The sequence below is a fragment of the Pteronotus mesoamericanus genome, unplaced genomic scaffold (assembly GCF_021234165.1).
Source record: "Pteronotus mesoamericanus isolate MK-2021 breed Mesoamerican mustached bat unplaced genomic scaffold, CSHL_Meso_final scaffold_54, whole genome shotgun sequence".
Classification (NCBI taxonomy): Eukaryota; Metazoa; Chordata; class Mammalia; order Chiroptera; family Mormoopidae; genus Pteronotus; species Pteronotus mesoamericanus.
In genome coordinates, this window is record NW_026555321.1 from 53,179,072 (window position 1) to 53,199,914 (window position 20,843).

General features: G+C 38.3%; 1 protein-coding gene across 2 annotated transcripts in view; it reads right to left on the minus strand.

Annotated features, from left to right (window-relative positions):
• Positions 1-20,843, minus strand: part of FRMD4B (FERM domain containing 4B) — a 196,949-nt gene that overhangs the window by 31,281 nt on the left and 144,825 nt on the right. For both annotated transcript variants that reach the window (XM_054595255.1, XM_054595254.1), the window contains exons 8-11: positions 10,090-10,173; positions 8,539-8,604; positions 4,388-4,445; positions 2,925-3,011 (exon numbers count right to left, since the gene is read on the minus strand). In XM_054595255.1, coding sequence (XP_054451230.1) covers positions 2,925-3,011; positions 4,388-4,445; positions 8,539-8,604; positions 10,090-10,173 — 295 coding nt within the window. The remainder of the gene's footprint in view (positions 1-2,924; positions 3,012-4,387; positions 4,446-8,538; positions 8,605-10,089; positions 10,174-20,843) is intronic.

Consider the following 20,843-nt stretch of genomic DNA (forward strand, 5'->3'; position numbering starts at 1 on the left):
AAAGGACACTAGCTGGGTATTCTGGGAGGGAAGACTAACACAGTCACCAACATTCATAGCTTTAATTAAGAAACATTATGTGGAAAGGATAGGAGGACTCAGCCTGTGGATCTTTGATCAACCCTTTTTCAAAAGAGCCTTTTGGCATCAGTTCGGTTCTCTTACTGTTGGCAAATCTTCCTCCTTCTGGCCTGTTTTCAGACCATATAATTATAATATAGCAGGCATGTGGTTCAAGAGGCTGAGCATGTTCAAGGCCTCCCATTCCAGCCTTTGTTTCATTTGAGTTTGCCAATTTGACCTTCATTTGTGCCTGGCCATTGGTAACTTGCTGCATGCACAGGTCCATGCAAACAGCTGAAGCATGATTCTCCTTTTATAAGTCTGCTCTCATGGACCTTTAAATAATGCATTTTTTTCACTTTTTCCAGGTGGTCCAAGGCAGACACTTGTAAAATACTCTCCCTCCAATAAACTCTTAAATTGTTTGAATGTAGAAAAATAAAGATAAAGAAGCAAAACCCATTGTCAGATTTAATAGAAGAAGAAAGGAGGAGGCAAACAATGGTACAGAGTGGACACCTGCTTACATAACCAATCAGGGGAAGGCAGGACAGTGATTGACACAAGATGGCTCATTTATGGTTTTTTGAGCTGAATGGCATGTTTTGTAAATGAAACAGGAAAACTGCAAATTGAAAAAAGGAAGTGGCTTCTGACCCTGTCTAGTCTCAAGAATGAACAAGCACACCTGATTATGATCAGTGTCAAACAACATTTACCAATTTCTATGAAACTGAGAAGGGAAAGAAAGGTCTGTGAGTCATGAGCAACCAAGAGCAGATTCACTGCACTGTTCACTGTGCACGTTCTGATTCTTTGTGATTCTGGGGGAAGGCTGGTTGTTTTCAGTGGAAGCATATACAGTCTGTGGGAATCTCAATTTTATCAAGCCATGTTAGCTAAGAAATTACATGTGAGCCAACTTGAATTATATTTTTACATGCAAGACTCAGAAAATCAGCAAGACTCCTGAATGTTACTTCTTAAAGTAAAAATTAAGGGGAGAAATAAATTACAAAAAATGTTCTACAGATCTACAAAAAAATAACAGATCTACCTTAAGAAAACAGGATAAGCCATAATTTGATCTTATAAAATGGATAAACTAGGGGTTAGTTGCTTCCTTGGCTGGGATTTAACTCCTGCCCTCCCTCCCCCAATGGAAATCCTGTAACAGGCATTGAAAGAGAGCTCGTTAAATGCATTGTATATTTCCTCATAATGGAATACTAGGCAGCTTTGCAAAGAGTGGAAGACACCTGTGTCTAAGTGACCTGAAGAAACATGACACAGTGTGGAACAGGGTACAAAGTTAGGTTTTTTTTTTTTCCTCTGTAAAAGCTTAGGACACACTGACAAAGTCTAAATGAACCATTTCATAGCCTTCTCTTGACACGGGTCATTGTAGGGGAGAAATGGGGACGGCAGAAGGACATCCTGCCATCACTGACATGTTTCTGTGGTGTTTGCTTTTCCTGTTTTCTTTTACAATGAATATTTACACATTTTGGTAAAAATTAAAGTATATCACTGTAAATAAAAATCATTTTGAAAAAATTATATGGCTCTCATTTCTAATTTGGTCTGAAAAGCAAATTTTCAAGTATCCCCTTCCTTCAACTGCTCTTGGTCACAGGACGTACAGAGACAACATTCTATTTGTATGACTACATAAATGCTCTCTCACTGTTCTCAACTAGATGGATCTTGATTATAAATTAATGTTTTAATATTTTTATTGATAATTTGGATAAGCCTCAATGCCCAACTAGTCTGATTCGGAGAGATGGATAGGCAGTGGAAGGGGACTTTGATGACCCTGGCCTGTGCTTTTATGTTGTCTGCATCAGTTTATCACCATAAAATGGAGAGAAAACAGAAGCTTTACTCATTCTCTTAATTTAAAGGAATATTGTGAACATTGATTGAAACTGAAAGGACACTTAGATGGAGAGCCTGTGTTATGATTACAAGGGCCTAACTTCACAAAGAATATGGCTGTTTTTCTAAAACACATTAATGATAGAAGTTATTGAATGCTGTGATGTTGGGGTGTCGTAACGCAGGCAGCCTGACCATGGTCTGTTATTATAGGTCATTGTTTCTTTGCTGTGACTCCTAGTGATGCAGCAGAGCATAGCAAGGGTGGCGAAACAGACCAAGCAGCATGAGGAAATCTTTACATCCTTAGAATACTGACTAGGCCTGGGCAGCTGGGTAGTTATGTCTATGGACTCATCAGTTCTTACATAGGCAAAAATGTATTGTATGTTTGTGCTTTGATCAAAAGAAACAACTTCATAATCAAGTTTCAAATTGAAAATAATGTATCTTATCAGCTCTGGAAAATCCAAACCCAAAAGTGTGACTCTTTACTAAATAGCACATAACTTAGTTTCTTTACAAAAAGCAGACATGTTTAGTGTGGGAATTTGTGAAACAAAGAGATGCAAATATAGCAAGAGTAGTAAAAAGAAGACTACAGTACTCATAACTATAGTGTTGAGAGGTAATGGCATCAAAAAATTTTGGCTTATGTCTTTACAATTCATCCGTTTATCCATCCAATTAAATATGTAACTGCATGTATATGTGCATATATAAAATTTATTTAAAAAATGACATCGTCCTTTTTATGCTCAGTTAAGATAGAAACCTCCTTGTGTGCACTTGCGAACTATATTGTTATCTGTGTTAACCTTTGTGCACACATTTCACACTTAACCTGAGCCTTCCCTGAACCCATGGCTTCACCAATCAAATGTCCTTTGCCCAAGACTCTTCAGTGCCTCTCAATGCAATGTTCCCAGCTCTAGAACAGCTCAAGGTTCTCCAAAGTGTCTAAAGTGATTCACACTTACTTTCCGAGGTTTCACTTTGTCTTGTAAATCATACTGGCCAATTCCTTTATAGCTGATTCCAAGCCACCAAGGAAGTCCTTGTTTATCCTGGAACATGGAAAAGCATGAGAACCAAGACCTAATTGTTAAGTCTTCTAGAGGTGAAGTAATGTTCACCAGTTTCATTCTTTAACAAGTATAAGCAAGCCAAAATAAAGCTGTCTTGGTAAACAAAACAGTACTTGAAAACTTAACTTGTTATTAAAATTCCTCCTTAGAGCTTCTTCAAATAAGATCTGTAAGTCAAAAGGGACCAATGCTATTAATACCATCAAAAAGAATAAAGCATTACTGTTTTAATTAAACAGTTGGAGAAGAAATAAAATGTAAGTAATTCAAGAATTATTCCAAAGTACAAAGCCAGTTATCTGTTAAAAAAAAAAAAAAGAAAGAAAGAAAAGCTCTTTGTTCTCTTGATTAGTAACCAGCTGTAAAGGTTAGGGAACTTTCCAAAGAATTACAAAGATATAAAAAGTGGTTCCAAATCTTGATGTTTATAATACACTTAACAGTGCACATGAGAAGACTGAAAAACAGGATGTTTGAATAATGTCTTTGGGGCACATATGGGGAGGGGAGAATTTTTTTTTCATAAATTTATCTTTTCGGTCTTGAAAAGCAAAGAGGTATTGACACAGGGAAAGAAAAACTTAGGCTGAAACATATACCTATAGGCAAACCCACTAAGAATCAGTAGGAATTAAAGTTGCATTAGTATACATTTTTAGTACAGGGTGTCCCCATTATGCAAGTATTTAGTTCCCATTCCCCACCATTTTGAATTGCAAACATTGTTGGAATTTGAAAAGTCAATCAAGATTGATCATTTGGAAAACTAACTCCTCTTTCAAACAACACTCCTGTCTTAACTTGATTTATCCCTTATCATTACACAATATTTCTCCCTACTGTAAATACTTGAAAACACGGCACAAATAAAAGCATATTGAGCAAAAATTGGTATTGCAAATCCTAGAAAAATGTGAGAATTTTATGAAGCTATTCAAATGACATTGGAGAGTGGATGGTTCTCATACAAAGGCACTATTAAATGAATTTCTGGTAGCACTAGGAAAGGAAACAACTGGAAAAGAGAAGAATAAATAAGAATAGCTAATGGAACAGGTGTGCTGAGAGGATGATCTGAATATCTTAGGACAAACAGGCTTTGGGGAAACATTTAAACATAGCAAGTATTTGGCAGAAATGTGTTTTGTAATTTGCTAAAACTGACAAGATATAATTAAGCTTTAATATTTTTTAAGAAAATCAATCCTATTCTCAATGCTCAAATTTCTAGAGACAATTTACATATATTTGCATATTGATTTATGTAATTTTAGAAAGTTGGTGTTGTTCAGTAACTCTCATAGAATTACAAGGGCAAGGGCATTATGAAAGCTTAGCCATGTACAAGTATTTACCTTTACTGCATAATAGTGGACTCCATATGTTGGTAGAGCTTCTACTATTTTCATATACCTGTAGAAAATGAATATATATTATAAGCTCTTATTAAAATAGAGAGTTCTTCTGGGAGAAGTGCTTGAAAGAAACACATTTTGTATCTACCTTCCTCATTATAACCATGTATTTAATTAAAGTAGAAATAAAATAAACCATTCTAGGGAATAATATATTTACTTTATCCCAATGTTAGAAAGTAGCTAACAAAACTTCAATTTCAAAAAGCTATAGGAAATATTATTTTCAGCATATTAAGAGTTATGTGGCTTAGAAACATATATGACTATATGATACACTCAAACTGCAAGTATTTTTTAAACTAAGCACCTAATAATGCAAAGCAATGAAAATCAACTTTTGGGTCATTCTCGTAAGTAAAAAATAAAACTATTCCATGTATTGATCATAATAAACTCTAAGAAATATATAATCAACTCCTACATCAAGCCTCTTAGAAATAGACACTTAAAAACAAATAAGTTTATTCTATAAAAACCTGATACTAAAAAATATGCCCACTCCCGCCCCAAAATAAAAATTAATGGTGCTACCATTTGCTATTTTTTTTTAAATAGCTTGTTTTCTATCTATTGCCCATGTCTACTATTGTACTAAAAGGCCCACAAGTGTAACTGCAGATAACATTTACACCATTTAAAAAATTTTTTTTCTTTTTTCTCCCCTTTATTCCCCTCCACCCTGCACCCCCCTCCCCCCAGCACCCCCCCCCCGCCCCGCCACCGCCCCTTAGTTCATGTCCATGGGCCATTCATATAAGTTCTTTGGCTTCTCCATTTCCTATACTATTCTTAACCTTCCTCTGTCTATTTTGTACCTACTATTTATGGTGCTTATTCCCTGTACTTTCTCCCCCATTCTTCCCTTTCTCCCTCCCCTCTCATCTCCATTTCTATGATTCTGTTCCTGTTCTAGTTGTTTGCTTAGTTTGTTTTTGGTTTTGGTTTTTTTTTTTTAGGTCCAGTTGTTGATAGTTGTGAGTTTGTTGTCATTTTACTGTTCCTAGTTCTTGATCTTCTTTTTCTTAGATAAGGTCCTTTAACATTTCATATAATAAGGGCTTGGTGATGATGAACTCCTTTAACTTCACCTTAACTGGGAAGCACTTTATCTGCCCTTCCACTCTAAATGATAGCTTTGCTGGATAGAGTAATCTTGGATGTAGGTCCTTGGCTTTCATGACTTTGAAAACTTCTTGCCAGGCCCTTCTTGCTTGCAAGGTTTCTTTAGGGAAATCAGCTGATAGTCTTATGGGCACTCTTTGTAGGTAACTGTCTCCTTTTCTCTTGCTGCTCTTAAGATTCTCTCCTTATCTTTAATCTTGGGTAACTTAATTATGATCTGTCTTGGGTGTGCTTCCTTGGGTCCAACTTCTTTGGGACTCTCTGAGCTTCCTGGACTTCCTGGAAGTTTATTTCCTTTGCCAGATTGGGGAAGTTCTCCATTATTTTTTCAAATAAGTTTTCAATTTCTTGCTCTTCCTCTTCTCTTTCTGGTACGCCTATGATTTGGATATTGGAACGTTTAAAGTTGTGCCAGAGGTTCCTAAGCCTCTCCTCATTTTTTTTTTAATTCTTGTATCTTCATTCTCTTCTGGCTGAATGTTTATCTCTTCCTTCTGCTCCAAATCATTGGTTTGATTCCCAGTTTCCTTCCTTTTACTGTTGGTTCCCTGTATTTTTTTCTTTATTTCACTTTGCATAGCCTTCACTTTTTCCTCCATTTTGAGACCATACTCAACCATTTCTGTGAGCATCCAAATTACCAGTGTTTTGAACTGTACATCTGATAGGTTGGCTCTCTGTTCATCGCTTAATTCTATTTTTGGAGCTTTGATATGTTCTTTCATTTGGGCCATATTTCTTTGTCTCGGTGCACCTGTTACTTGTAAGGAGCAGAGCCTTAGGGATTTGTCAGGGCGGGGCAACCCAGATCGCTGAGTTCTGATGCTGTATGTGGGGGAGGGGCCCGAGAGGGAAAAACACTGCTTGCTCAGCTCCCCACCAGCTTCCAGTCACTTCCCCTGCTATCCTCAAGCAAACTGGGCCCATCTGGTGCTGATTTCTGGGAGCTGGGCTTGTGTGTGCTCTAGGACCTCTCAAGTCTCTCCAGCGGACTCTCCTGTGAGGCTGGGAGTTTCTCCCACTGCTGCAACCCCCACAGGTTTTTACCTCCAGAGGTTTTGAGGCTTTCTTTTCCCATGCTGGAACCCTGGATTGCGTGGTCTGTCTCGCTCCCAAGCTGTTTCTCATGGTTTAACTGCATGCAAATGTGGGACCACCGGGTCCTCCAGCCACTGCATTGCCCCACGTCCTCTCTGACATGCAACTTGTCTCTGTCCCTCGTACTGGTCTGGATGAATGTTTCTTCTTTAGCTCCTTGGTTGTCGGATTTCCATACAATTCGATTTTCTGGCAGTTCTAGTTGTCTTTTATTTTTAAATTTGTTGTGTCCTTCTTTTGGTTGTGGGAGGAGGCAAAGTGGACCTACCTACACCTCCATCTTGGCCGGAAGTCACCATTTGCTATTAGTAATTCGACAAGTATTTATTGTGTACCTCTAAGACTCTACGGAGTGGACTAAATTGTGTAAGACTTCCTCTCTGCCTATAAGGAATTGAAGCTCAGATTTGATAAAAGTGGACTTAATAATAGTTGAAGATTAATTGCTCTGGACTTTGTAATCAATAATTTGATAATTTTAAAAGCAAAGAGTCTACATGTAAGTGAATATAAGAGGTCAGGTAAGTGTGCCAAAATAATGTATCAATTACACTGCGTAGCCAGGATTCTAATAAATTGAGTTGAATTTTACAGTCTAGAGCCTTAACTATCAAGTTAGATAGTCTTTTATTTGGAGCCAGAATGATAATGATCAGGGGAAATAAAAAGACTCTGCATTTAAGCAAGTATACTTCATAATATGCTCACTAGCTTAACCTAAAATCCTCAGGGAAATTCTTACTCTTTTAGTTATTTCATTTCAGAAAATAGGTAAAATGAATGAAAATGTCAGGGATTCAACTTCAAGACTACTAACTTCTCATACTTCTGATTTTTACATTGAAGATCACAGAAAGTGTGTTATGATGCTAAGGAGATTGGTGTAAGAGGTAGGGATATAGGGGAAATCTATGTCTACAGTGACTGGGGAATAATGATCTCCAAGGCTTTATTTCAGTTCTCACATACTCTGAGCTATATTCAATAGTTTTTTTTTAATTTAGTTTTTATAATTTTAAAGTTTCAACGTAACTTTTGTTTGTTTGTTTGTTTTTTAAGAGATGGGGGAAGGGAGTGAGAAAGAGAGGGAGAAAAACATCGATGTGAGAGAGAAACATCAACTGGTTGCCTCTTGTATGTGCCTGAAGGGGAGACTGACCCTGCAACCCAGGCATGTGCCCTGACTGGGAATCAAACCAGAAACCTTCTGCTTTGCAGGACAATGCCTAACCAACTGAGCTATGCAGTCAGGGCACTTGTGAACTATTCTTAATGAATGGATGGTAACTCTAAGAATGGAAAATGCAGAATTATAGCAGTATGGCCTTTCTTGGTAGCATGAAGAAGCAGATTATCCAACACCAACACTGTGTTCCACCCAAAGTAGGGTCACAAATCTGGCAACTAAACAAGGCCTTCATACAGGTTTTGTTTGGCTCACATTGAATTAAAATTTCTTAAAATTACTTTGCAATGTTTAAAATGGGATTTAAAAATCAGAAATTCCAGCTTTTCTTGGAAAATATCAGAAGATCTGGTAACATTCTGATGGAATTCTTAAGCTGTGTAGCATTGCCTCTACCCAGGGCAAAAGTTCTCCAGTTTACCACAGTTCCCACCATTCCCCATTGCCCCACACTTGGCCTATATTTCTCATTTTTGTTACCTGCCTGACACTGATGGCATCTGAATTGATAACACTAGTATATGGAATGAGCCAAGACATTTTATAATTCATGGTACAATATTTCTAATCAGATAAGGACTTTACACACACAAACCACACAACAGAAATAATTTCAGATGGCTTCTGCAAACAGAAGACATTAAAATTATATTTAAGCAAAAGGAAAAAAAAAGATACTTACTGAACCACAGCTTGACCTCGAGTCAGACCTTTGACTTTCAAGTAATGCTCAATTACCCTGTCCTCACTGTAAAACAAAGAAATGAACAGTTTGACAATGCATGATTACATGAGATACTGGCTTATTACAAGGTTCTCAGGTGGCTCTTTGAGAAGCTTGCAAAGGAAGGCCTTCATTAGCTTGATTGGAAGAGAAGCTGGCTGATATCTGTTTCTGTAGGACATGGATTCTGGAAGGATTCAAACCTCAGACATTTGATTACTTTGTCATGGTTTTTAATTCATATTTTATGTAATGTATTTATATAATATATATTAATACTTTAAAAACTTAATTTATTAGAAAAAGGAACATAATATCAATTTATCAAATGAAAAACTAATATCCTTTGTTATAACTGAATGAAATACAGTAAATACAGAATAATGTTAGTAAAGAGAGAGCAACAGGTATTAGGTATTAAAAGCAGTTTGCTTAAATTGTTCAGAAAGATTCAGAAAAAAATAAAACTGCTTCTGAGTTTATGTTCAATCTAAAATATTCTACTGTCACTATTTGGGACACGCGGCTTTGAGGGGAAACCCTTCATTATTGTCCTAGGATAAAATGGCAGCTGAAAGGGGGAGATATGAGTTGAAGTCCAGCGACCTTGGCATTCAGCTGTTGTACCCTACTTTCAGATAGGTAGCATTTTCAGTCATATTTCAAGTGTAAGCTAGAAGAATAAATGTTCTTATCTTTATATAACTGGAAATCAATAGTAATCAGTCTTTCTTTCCCCTTAAGGAAATATCACTTAACAATATTTTGTTTAGAAAATTCTAGACTCAGGATGCAATGTAACCTCAGTAGCCATTTTCACTGCTTATTTGGGAAATGTATTCCATCCTTCATATTAAAGCTGTTAATGTTGAATATTTATTTTTGAATCAGTTTTTTAGTAGAAAGGAAAACCATCTTCAGGGTTCAGAGCCTTAAACCAAATATATATTTAAAGGAATGAAAGTAAGTAATTCAAAGGGGAGTTGGACAACTTTCCTAGAAAAAAATGCCACATAAAAAATTGGTACTAAAGATTCATTAAAATACAAACAAATAACTGAAAATATACAATAATTTCTGGCCTTATAGGAAACTTCTGGTCATTCAAGTCATTTCCGGTATTTAAGAAAACCTCTATCCAAGGAAATCTGTATTTTATACCACTTATATTGCATTCTTCTAGCTTCAGACCATATTACACAATGACTGCACATCCACTGAGCATTATGTCACAAAAGCACACTCTGCAGAATCTCCACTTACTTTGATAAGAAGGCACACAGCCAGCTGTTCATTATAAATTACTATGATCGTGGTACAACGATTTCCAGGGAACTTTGACAAGATCCTTTCACTGAATGAATCAAAGTCTTCTTATGGTTACTCTGACACATTTAGTGGGCAATTTGATATTGTCTTCACTTATATTTCTTTTAATTTACTGCGAAGCATGCAGTTCTCAGTGAAGGCTGTGATAATGGGGTCACATGCCATCTCGCTCTGGCTTACCAGTAAGCAAGGGATGGGTGCTCCTGAAGAGTTTTGGTTGGAAAGGCTGGTAGAGTCTTTAAATCTTTCCTGGCATTTTCATCACTAAAAAGAAGAGTAAGACAGTAATGTCAGTCACTGTTACCTACAGTATTATCCAAGCTAGTAACCAGATGAATCTGAAAAATAGCTATGGCACACTGGGCTCTATCAAAATGTTCTCAGCACAATTAAGGCTCTGGTCTTTAACCAGAGATAGCTCCTAATTTGACAACCCTTCCAAATCATTTGCTACTTTAAAGTTTAAAAAGACAAAAAAATTAAAATAATCACATTAAGCTACCTAACACCATTTTCCTTTTCATAAACTTGCAGCCATTTACATTACATATTTCCTGTATGTATCTATATTATTACATAACTATTATTATATTGTGCACATTTCACAATGCTATTTTAATACAGCATTTTTCAAATTTTGTTATATACTTTCTCTACCTTTCTATAGCAATCTCATAATTATCTTTAGTGGCTACATAATATTCATCATTTTAAAATATGAGTTATCATAAAATCATTCACATAGTGTCACCAATATTTCATAATAGATATCACTGCAATAAAAAGGTTTAGGTGGACCTATCTGTTACTCATATGTTATTTCCTATAACTCTAAAATAAAATGGACAAAGTCAGCCATCTGTGGAAATCACTGGAATAGATGACTTAAAACTGTATTTCTAATGAGATTCAAGGTATCATTTAAATTGCATCAAGTGAACTAAAATGTACCCCATGTAAGGTCAGCTATTATCTAATTATAAAATGGCAAAATTCAGGTTGTCAAAAGAAAAGAGTATGGTCTTTACAGAGTTTAACAGAAAGAGAGCTGATGATATGGCCCAGTCATACTTGGTCCTACACTGCATGGGAGAAAACACTCTTTACCTAGCCCAGATATTTAAGGAGCTATGAGCACCTAGATCTGAGGAGCAGACTTGATTTTCCAGAGTCTATGAGAACCTAGAACAAGTCCCTAAAAGAGCTACTACAAGACTTGAAGAGGGAGCTATTCATCAAGCAGCGTGCCAATAACTCTACTACTTTCCACCTCTTCATACCTGTAGCCTAGCTACTCTTTGAAGAGAACTTACCAAGAGCCAGGCACCATGCAATGCACTTTGGGGGTATTACTGACCTCATGTAAGTCTCATCATAGCTCTTCCCATGCAGTAGGTACTATTTTTACCCAGCTTTGTGGAGGAGAGCGTGAAGTTTAGAGGGACTAAGCCACATGCTCAATGTCTCACAGCTGCTATGTGGAGAAGCCAGAAGTAAAATCTAGTCTGTTTGGCTTTAAAGGCCAAGACCATAACCATTATATTCTATTACCCGATTCACTGACAGACTCCCAGAGCGTGTTCTAGAGAGCCCACATAGATATTCTCATTTCTTGCAAAGGCATAGCTCCCCTTAACCCTCACCCCTAGTTACCAATGAAAATACGAACCCATTAGTCTCAAAATCCATCATTTATGCATTTTTACATTAGCTTCCCTAGGGTTTGCCCATATCATGATACTGAAAGAAAATGAACCCCCATCTGAAGGACCAAACACTGAACCCAAGGCGAATCTTCTACTGAAGCATTCATTCAACACTCATACATCACTTATAATAGGTCAAACAGGGAACCAAATACGGCCAGAAGACAGGTATTGTCTGGCCCACAATGTGCTGTGCTATCTTAGAAATTGCTCACTTCTGTCACTTGATCAGGTTTTGTGTAAGTGACCTTCTTCATTGTCTACAGAAGCTTGTTTTCTGGTTCTGGTTTCCAAGTTTCTTGACCATGCCATGGGCAACCAAGTGAACCCAATGAGCAAACTGTACATACTTACTGTCTTTCAGTAGGAGCAGAGAATTAGAGTTGAGTGTCACCTAGTTTGGAGACACTATGATCTGCACCTGCCAACATTTCATTTCAAAATCAGGTTCATGGCCCTTCTTCAAGGTGAAAGATCTGGCTTTACAAATTTCTACAGGAAATAAAGTCATTTGGCTCCTGTTCTTACATAAGGATAAGTCTCTCTATTTATTTGAAATCTGGGCAGTATGGCTTAACCACACTGACAATCTTGAGAAACTGGTTTGGGCTTCCTGAAAACCAAAATACATTACAGTCCAATTTATTCATACTAAAGGTCACCTGTCAACTTCCAGTAATGATATTTATTTTTCTTAATAATTTCTTTTATGTGATGTGTTGTCCTTCAAATCCAATTTCCTTTTTAAAGAAGTTGGCTTGCAAGTTTTTAATGAAGGGCAAATACATGTCTATGTTCTAAAATTATAGGCAAAAAACACTTTTGTTATTAATCATCACCACAAACTACATGCATGTTGTGTTATCTTCTGGATCCCCGTGAACTGTATGAGCCCCGCATTCACTTATTCTTTGGATTATGGTTAATTTTGTGGCAACCAAGACCTCACTAGAGTAGAAGCTGTGATTTACTATAAGTTCATTTATTCATTTAGCAAGTATGTATTACGTGTATGTACTGCATACCTAGCAAGAGAAAGCAAGTGTCACATGATAAAGTTACCCACTTTCCCTAATCCTATTGGCCAGAATGACATGAGTATCCTTAACTGCAAGGGGTACTGGGGTATGTAGTCTTTATTTGGGAAGCCACATGGCTAGCTAAAAATTCTATTAATGTGGAAGAAAGGGATATTGGATAGTGGGGAAAAATAATCAGACTCCATTGTTGATAAGGAACCATTACTCAAATCTAGGAAATTTCTGCCATGTCGGAATGGGTAGCCACTACTGATTGCATGCTTTCAAAAATAAGGCAAAATCTCAGTTTTATGTAAGATATCTGAATTTTAAAATATCGTGTCAGCAAAAACGGCCTAAAATAAAAACTAAGACATTTTTTAGTTCAGGCCATATATTTGTAAAAAATACCAGCAGACCATCACTGTCACTTTGCAATTTCTGACACAAACTTAGTAAAGAATGGATAGGGAGAGGCCTTCTTAGCTTCTCAACTTGGTTTCCAGTTTTAGAAAATTTATTAATAGTTCAAAATTGTTAGTAGTGCATGAGTAAAAGAGATACATAAGTAATTTTGACTAATGTTAAATCTGGACCATCCCAAATTATTACATTCTCAGGAAAGAATACAACCTTTTCTCATTGTATTGGAAAAGACTGCTCCTCCGAAACTGGTTACTTGTGCTATTGCAAAACATCTTTTCCTTGTGAATATAAAGCATTACTTTCCAAAGAGGACCTATTCAATAACCCATTTCAAACAAGCCACCACTTAAATCAAGGTGACTGAGCTATGGACCTAGCTGCAACACTAAAAGAAAGCTCCAGCAGGATCCAAAGATGGTTGAAACAAACATCTTGGCAGAAAGATGGGTTAAATCTTGTAGAAAAATGGTGCACAGAAGTAGAAATCCAAATGGCTAACAGACAGAAGCAAGTGTTCAGCTTTATGAGTACACAGAGAAATGTCTATTAAACCCTCAGTGAACCACCATTATGCACTGGACTACCAAACTTTTAAAACTCTGACAATACAGAGTTTACATGAAGATGTAGGACAAGAGGAATACTCCCTCCCATCCATTGCTAGTGGGTAGGGCAATTGCTATGATCATTTTGGAAATCTGCATACCCTAGGACCCAGGGTTCCTTTCGTAGGTATATATTGCAAGAGATACACAAAAGAGAAAGGTTTATATCAGCATTGTTCACAATAGGACAACAAGAACAACAACAAAAAACTCAAATATTCTCCAACCATAGAGATCAAAATTGCAGTGTAATCATACAACAGATGACTGCAGAGCAGAGAAAAAAACACTGGAGCTTCACAAAGCATGATGAATCTCACAAATATTAAGCAAAGAAGCAAGAGCCAAAATACATATATTAAAATGCCATATATGTAAAATTCCAAAACAAGTAAAATGAGACTGGAGAGAATCATACAGAGGTGATAAAGCTATAAAACAAAACAAGAAAATGTGTACCAGAGTCAGAGTACCTCTCGGGATAGAGGATTTTATTGTGGGTGGGCAGGGTGTTGGGAGTCACTGTACACAGTGAAGTGAGTGGGGTCTTGGCAACATTCCTCACTGGGTGGGCTTATGTAGCCTTGCATTTTCTAATTTGTTCCTTAAACCCTATATACAGGTTTTATGCATTCTTCAGTATGACAAAATTCACCTGGAAAACTGAGGGTACAGAGGAGCAGCCTGTGTAAGAGGCCAGGGCTTACTAACCAAAAAGTTTAACCACCAGAATGTTAGAAACACTGGCACATTATCCTAAAGTTAATCCCAGTCATTTTCAGAGTTTAGGACCAAGTAGGATTTCACGTTTGAGTGGAGGACAGTATCTGAGTGTTTATTTATTTGCTCTTAGAAGAACCTTGGCTGGGGAATTTGCCTGGAGCCTGAGGCCACATGGGTCCGCTGAGCCCCCTTCCCACTCCTGGCAGGAAGGGGGCTGGGCTTACGTGACTCAGGATCAAGAGGGAGGGCCTGAAAGCAGGCCGGATGTGAGCCACCTGATGGGGTGTCTCTGCCTTTCCCTAGCAGTAAATGCACCCACTCTGGGTGCACGTTCTTGACCTAAATGGCAAATGGAAGTGTTATTTTAAAGATGCACTTGACCAGAATTGCCAGGGGGCACTGATTCTTCAGGTCCTAGACGGAGAGAATGCCTATAAACCAAAGACTTGCTACTTCTCAGAAATGAAACCAGCAATTGCTTTCCTTCATAATTTTGGCAGGAATTCAGATGTCACAATGAAGAACATGCTTGTGTTTTATCTGATTAGGCTCATGCTATCCTTTAGGTGCTCTAGATTCCTGTTCTGACAGCTTTCTGGAAGGAAGCTGCCCATGACCCACCAATTTAACCACTGCAACAATGTTTCAGGCAATGATTCCTTTTGGCATTGTCAAACCCCCTTTCATAGCCTGGTGTTTTTCTTCACTGACCTCAAAAACTCTGTAGGAATGTGCTGACCTCACTTATTTTCGGGAGAGCCACATGGTTGGCAAAATTGAGGCCTCCCCTTGTGTGCACTGGAGCACTTGTGAGGAAACAGCCACCACCAGCAAATGTGTGCACCTGTTTGTGGCTAATTGGGAACTTGCTCCCACTGACAATCAGCCACCTGCCATTCTGAGGATGAAGGGCAAGGGACTGGGGAAAATTAGCAAACCATAGGTATTAGCCTTCCTAGAGCAAAGGAATCACTGAGTTCCCTAGAAGATGGTACCCAGCTCTGCTTGGTGTGGGGCATCCCTCGGTTTTAAGATGGTCTGAAAAAAAGTCCCAAGCCCCAAACTTCCTTTTCTTTTCAAAGCTAAAGCTCTCCCTTACCTGAAACCCAAAGCAAAGGTGCCTAAAAAGCATATATTAAATACAATGACTCAATGCAAATGTCTGTAGGAACTTTGTGTAGTTCACAGAAAGAAATAAACTGAGCCATTTAAAATGTAACTCGGGACTGCAGTCTTCTTCCATTCACACATGAGCATAACTAAAAAAATATGTATTTCATATAAATGTACATGCAAATGTAAAAATGTTATACTACCTATCTGAACACTCAGGATAAAATCTAACCTGTAGCTTAAATATCATCAGAAATTAAATAAAAGATTACGAGAAGGGGTGTCCGAGAACTTGGGCAAGTTGTCACCGATGGTAGCCCTACTTAATGCTGTGTCCCATACGAACTACAGATTTCCTGTCATTGGGCATTGTGCTAATTAGAGACATTTGCACTTCTCTGGGTGTTGCCTTGTACAGATCCTGGTGATAAGCCTCTTCCTTACCGATGCTTGCGAGAAACCATGCCGACCATCAAAGTATTGTGTGTTCCCGAAGGAGTGGGACACAGCAATGATTATAACATTAGTGAAAGTGCATTTCATGTCTGCTAAATGGTGTAACAGTTGCTAACTTACCTACTAAAGCTTTTGAGCAGTGTTTGAGGATTGCAGCTTGCTTAAACATGTCATTATTAGAAAGAATCTTGGTTCCTTCTAAAAATGAACCAAGGATATGAACACTAATTTCCTCAACTAAGCTACTGGCATTGATCAATAACTCAGTGGTTAGCAGTTTAAGGTATGTTATCAGTTTACTTAGAGGAGTTTTTCACTGGCCAGATTGTCTTCAAATCACCCATTTTTAATTAAAAAATCACATTTCTCTCAGCTGTCTGGGAACTTGGCCTTCAATAATAATTCTCATTTATTATCTTCTTGACTTAATAACTATGGAATGCTAACAATAAATTTCTCTCTACCAATTCCTAGGTAAAGGTAAGAAGAATATTATTAAAGGTAGTAAGAATAAGAAAACACAGTACAATTGACCCTGAACAATACGGTTTGAACTGCATATGCCCACATATCATATTTTGCTGTGTATAATGTACACACATGTTTTTGTGTGTATTATACAAGGGACTACTACATCCATTATTATACCCATAGTATGTAAATCATTATACCCATGTATAATGCACACTCTTGTTTTATCCCTCAAAAATTTGGGCAAAAAAGTGTGCATTATACACAGCAAAATGCAGTAGGTGGATTTTTTTTCAATAAATACTTGTACTGTTTTTGTTTTGCAGTTAGGAGTCTGTGGATGCAGAAGGCCCACTATATGAATTGTTCTGTGCCATTTTACAAAGGAGACCTGAGCAGCCACAGATTTGGATATCTGCAGTGGGGAGATGTCTTGGAACCAATCCCCCACAGATACTGAGGGTAGTTAAGTTTCTGTGAAGTCAAAAGTTATTCTAAAATTTTTGACTACATAATGGTAAGATCAAAGCCCCTAATATTGTTCAAGGGCCAAATCCTACAACAATCCCCTGACCAACAATATGAGTATTATTTGAGAATTTGTTACACATACAAATTCTGGGGCCTTACCCCAGACCTATAAAATCAGAAGGGCTGAAGGCGGGATCCAGCAATCTGCAATAGAATAACTGAATAACACATCATAAAACACTGGGAGGTTTTCAAGAAAGAGACAGTAATCAACAATTTAAAACAGGAAAGAAAGTGAAGGAGGCTGACAGCCCAGAAAACTCTTGGAGGCTGACCAGCAGTGATACAAAGTGAGCAGTCATTCAGTCCCTGAAATAAACGCTTTGAACAACAGCTCACACTCACTGGGCATTACTAGGTGCCAGAGGCTGGGTAACCCTCTCTCTATAGGCATATTATGCTATCATCACCAGCATCCCCATTTTACAGATGTGAACACTGAGATTTAAGAGAGATTAATTCAAACTCACACAGGAAGAAAGCAGATGTGAGTCCAAACCTGTGCTTTATGTAACTTTGCCTAACTCCTCCAGAATTCCTAAAAGAGGGGAAAGAAATGGGGAAGGAGTAAATGGGGAGGAAGGGAAGACTTTCCTCATTTTAACCTGGGGCTTCAGCACTTATAATTATAGTGGTCACTGATGAATTCACTAAAAAGTTTATTTCTTGGGTGAGGACAGGCTGCTTTTAAACACTAGAACAATCTGAATTAGCCAAAAGCTGGATTAAACCACATAAGAGACCTGAACACAGATAACAAGATCAAATATATATGTTATAACTTAGTGTTTCCTGAACCAAACCAAAATGTCTACAGTCAATAGTCATCCCCTAACAACAAAGATACCAAATTTAGTTTAAATTTCTTTTTTCTAAAAGAGCTACAAGATCAGACCCCAATCATTTTCAGCACAACTGTAAAACAAGGCATCCAAATTCACCTGCGTGTCACTTCAGGTGAGAAGCCCAACACCCCAACAGATACCTTACATTACACAGGTACTGCTGAAGCCCAACTTTTTATAGTGACTCAAAAAATTCCTTGTAAGATCTCTCCCCCTGGCAAGGCACCTGTTTTAGGATTCCAAAGCCTGGGACCAGTGGGAGAACTGGAAATGAGCTGTCAGAGACCTGGGGCTCAAATCCACTCCACGTCTAATGCCACTACCGGTTATTTTAAGTACTCAGATAGGAAAACTGCTAACAGACCGGGGCAACTGCATAACAGCGAAATGAAATGCCTCCTGACTTTCTGCCCTTCCCAGCCAAACCCCAGCGAGCCTGTGAAGCGCTCCGTTAGCAGCTGGGAGACAGCCCCACTGTTGTGTGAGCACTTACCAAATCGCCCTAAAGCTAGAGGGGCAGCAGCTGGGGGCTGGCCCTGGGGCAACAGCAGGGAGGAATGGAGGGAATTGGAAAGCTGGGTGGTGAGGAGAATGGAGGAGGGGCAGGGCTTGGAAAAGCAGGCTGGACTGGCTACACCTCGCCCCTCCCTACCTCTTTTAAATATTCTTGATCGTGCCTCTAGCCAAATCAGGTTGTAGTCATCCATGGTGTGGACGGTGAGAGTTGAAATATTATAGAAGCCATCCTCCTGGCCTTTGCTGAAGCTAGGGGTGCCCCACTGCTTCTGGGAAAGGGATGCCCCCTTCATCTTCACAAAATGAAACTCCGTCACTGTGTTGAAGGAGTTTCAGGTGTGACCATTTCTAGGCTGCCTCTGGTTCCCTGCTCCCTCAGACCTCTCAGCCCCTTCACAGGACAGTGAAAGAAACTCTGGTGCCTTTAAAGGGGACTCTCCGGGGCAAGTGTGGTGTGGCAGACCAGTGCTCACCATTTTACTTATAGGAATTCATTTAATCTGATAGCAAACCTTGACATAGGTGCCATTTCTAATTTACAGATAAGGAAACGGAGCTTCAGACAGCTGCCCACTGTCTCACTGCAGGTGTGGGCAACCAGGATTTAGATGCAGGCTACTAAAAAACTTCCACAGACTTAGAAACAAATCAACAGACCCACCCACCAACTGGCCCTAGAACTGTGATTTGCAGTAATATGCTTTGGACATAGAACTGGATTCAGTACCACATCTCCATGTTCGAAGGAGTTTTGTGGTCTTAGATAAACTAATCGTTGTAAGCCTTGGTTTCCTCATCATAAAAAGATTTTTCCAAACATTGTATTCCTACCACTCTCAGACTGGGCTAGGGGTGGATTATTACCACTAAGAAGGTACAGTGGGTGATCTAGGTCAGGAATGCCAGTTTAAATATTTAAGACATTTATACTAAAAAAAAATTCAGTGTTTATCTGAAATTCAAATTTAAGTGGACATCCTATATTTTTATTGGCTAAATCTGTCATCCCTAAGGGTTGGTAATAAACCACAAGGGAAAAGAACTTTAAAAATCACTGACAAGTCCAAAGTTGTAAGCAATTTTAGGGTTTTTTCAATAGAGAGCAATAGTCACTGGGGAAGTCCAGCCTTAACACTTGCTCTCCCAACATCAGGGCTGAACCGTGGACTCTGTAGGACCCTTTTTATCTCAGCACTCTCCCAAAGATGCAAGAAAGCTGCTTGTGTTCTGGGAAACAGAGAATCGTCCCAGCTAGAAATATTTTGCCATTAAATTTTCGTCTGTGGCCTAACCAGTAATAGAGGACAAATTACACTGTTCATCGGCATGCTTGATAGGGATCAACTGTCAAACTATTTCTTTTTTAATTCTAAAGAATATCTAATAATAATGAAAATGTGATGAAAGATTTTTCTAAACATTAGCCAGCCCGCTGAGGCTTCTGATTGCATCTACTTTGAACTTTCAGTTCTCTTACAAGAGTGACTTACAATGAGGAGCAGGTTAAAATGAAAATCTATAAATATTTAAAATAAAAATATTTCACAGATTTATAGAGACAGAAAGCAGAATGGTGGTTGTCAGGGACTAAGGGGAAGGAGGAATGAAGGAATTATTTAAGGGGCACAGAGTTTCAGTTTTGTAAGATGAAGAGCTCAGGAGATTGGTTGCACAACAATGTGAATATATTTCACACTACTGAACTATATACTCAAAAATTATTAAGATGGTAAATTTTCTGTTATGTATATATCACCACAATTTTAAAAAATTTCCTCTCATACAAATTTAGAGTTAGAAAAAAAAGGCACTTGGAAGAAAAGCAATCAAACAGTGTTCTCCTACAAAAGAATGTAAAGCCAAAGAAATCTATTCCTCTCCTGGGAAATTTCCTACTAGACAAGCGAGAATTATTTATGGTCAATTTACAGCCCCAAAGCTTTGTTCTTTCCTCCCGTGTGTCCTTCCTGAACACACAAAAAACTGGATTAACTACATCAGCTATTTGAACACAGATAATGAGGCTGAATATGCATTATGTTGTCTCTCTGTATTTCTTGAACCAAACCAAAGGTGCTGAATGTGTGCCCGTGAGGGAATATAGATGTCATCCCCGAATGCCATCCCATAGCTTGGGTAAGCTCTGGATGGTGTGCATGTCATGCTAGCTTCTATTCATACCAAACACCAAACATGCCAATGTAGTTAGCCGCTATCTGAAAAGCCCAGATAGACTGTTTCATTTTGGTACCAAGTCCCAGGAATGGGTATAATGGACCAGTTCACACCTGGAGAGGAAAAGGTCAAGAATGTCACTTCCTACACAGGACTGATCCTCACTGTGCTGTTGGTAGCTGGGTAAAGATATCACCTTTTGGAATACTAGGCACTGAACTAAGCATATGACATGAGCTACTTTACGTAATCCTCACAACAATCCTTTCCACAGGTAAGATTACCACCCCATTTTACAAAGGGAAAAACTAAGACATAAAGGGGCGATGAGGTGTGCAGAAGTCTGCG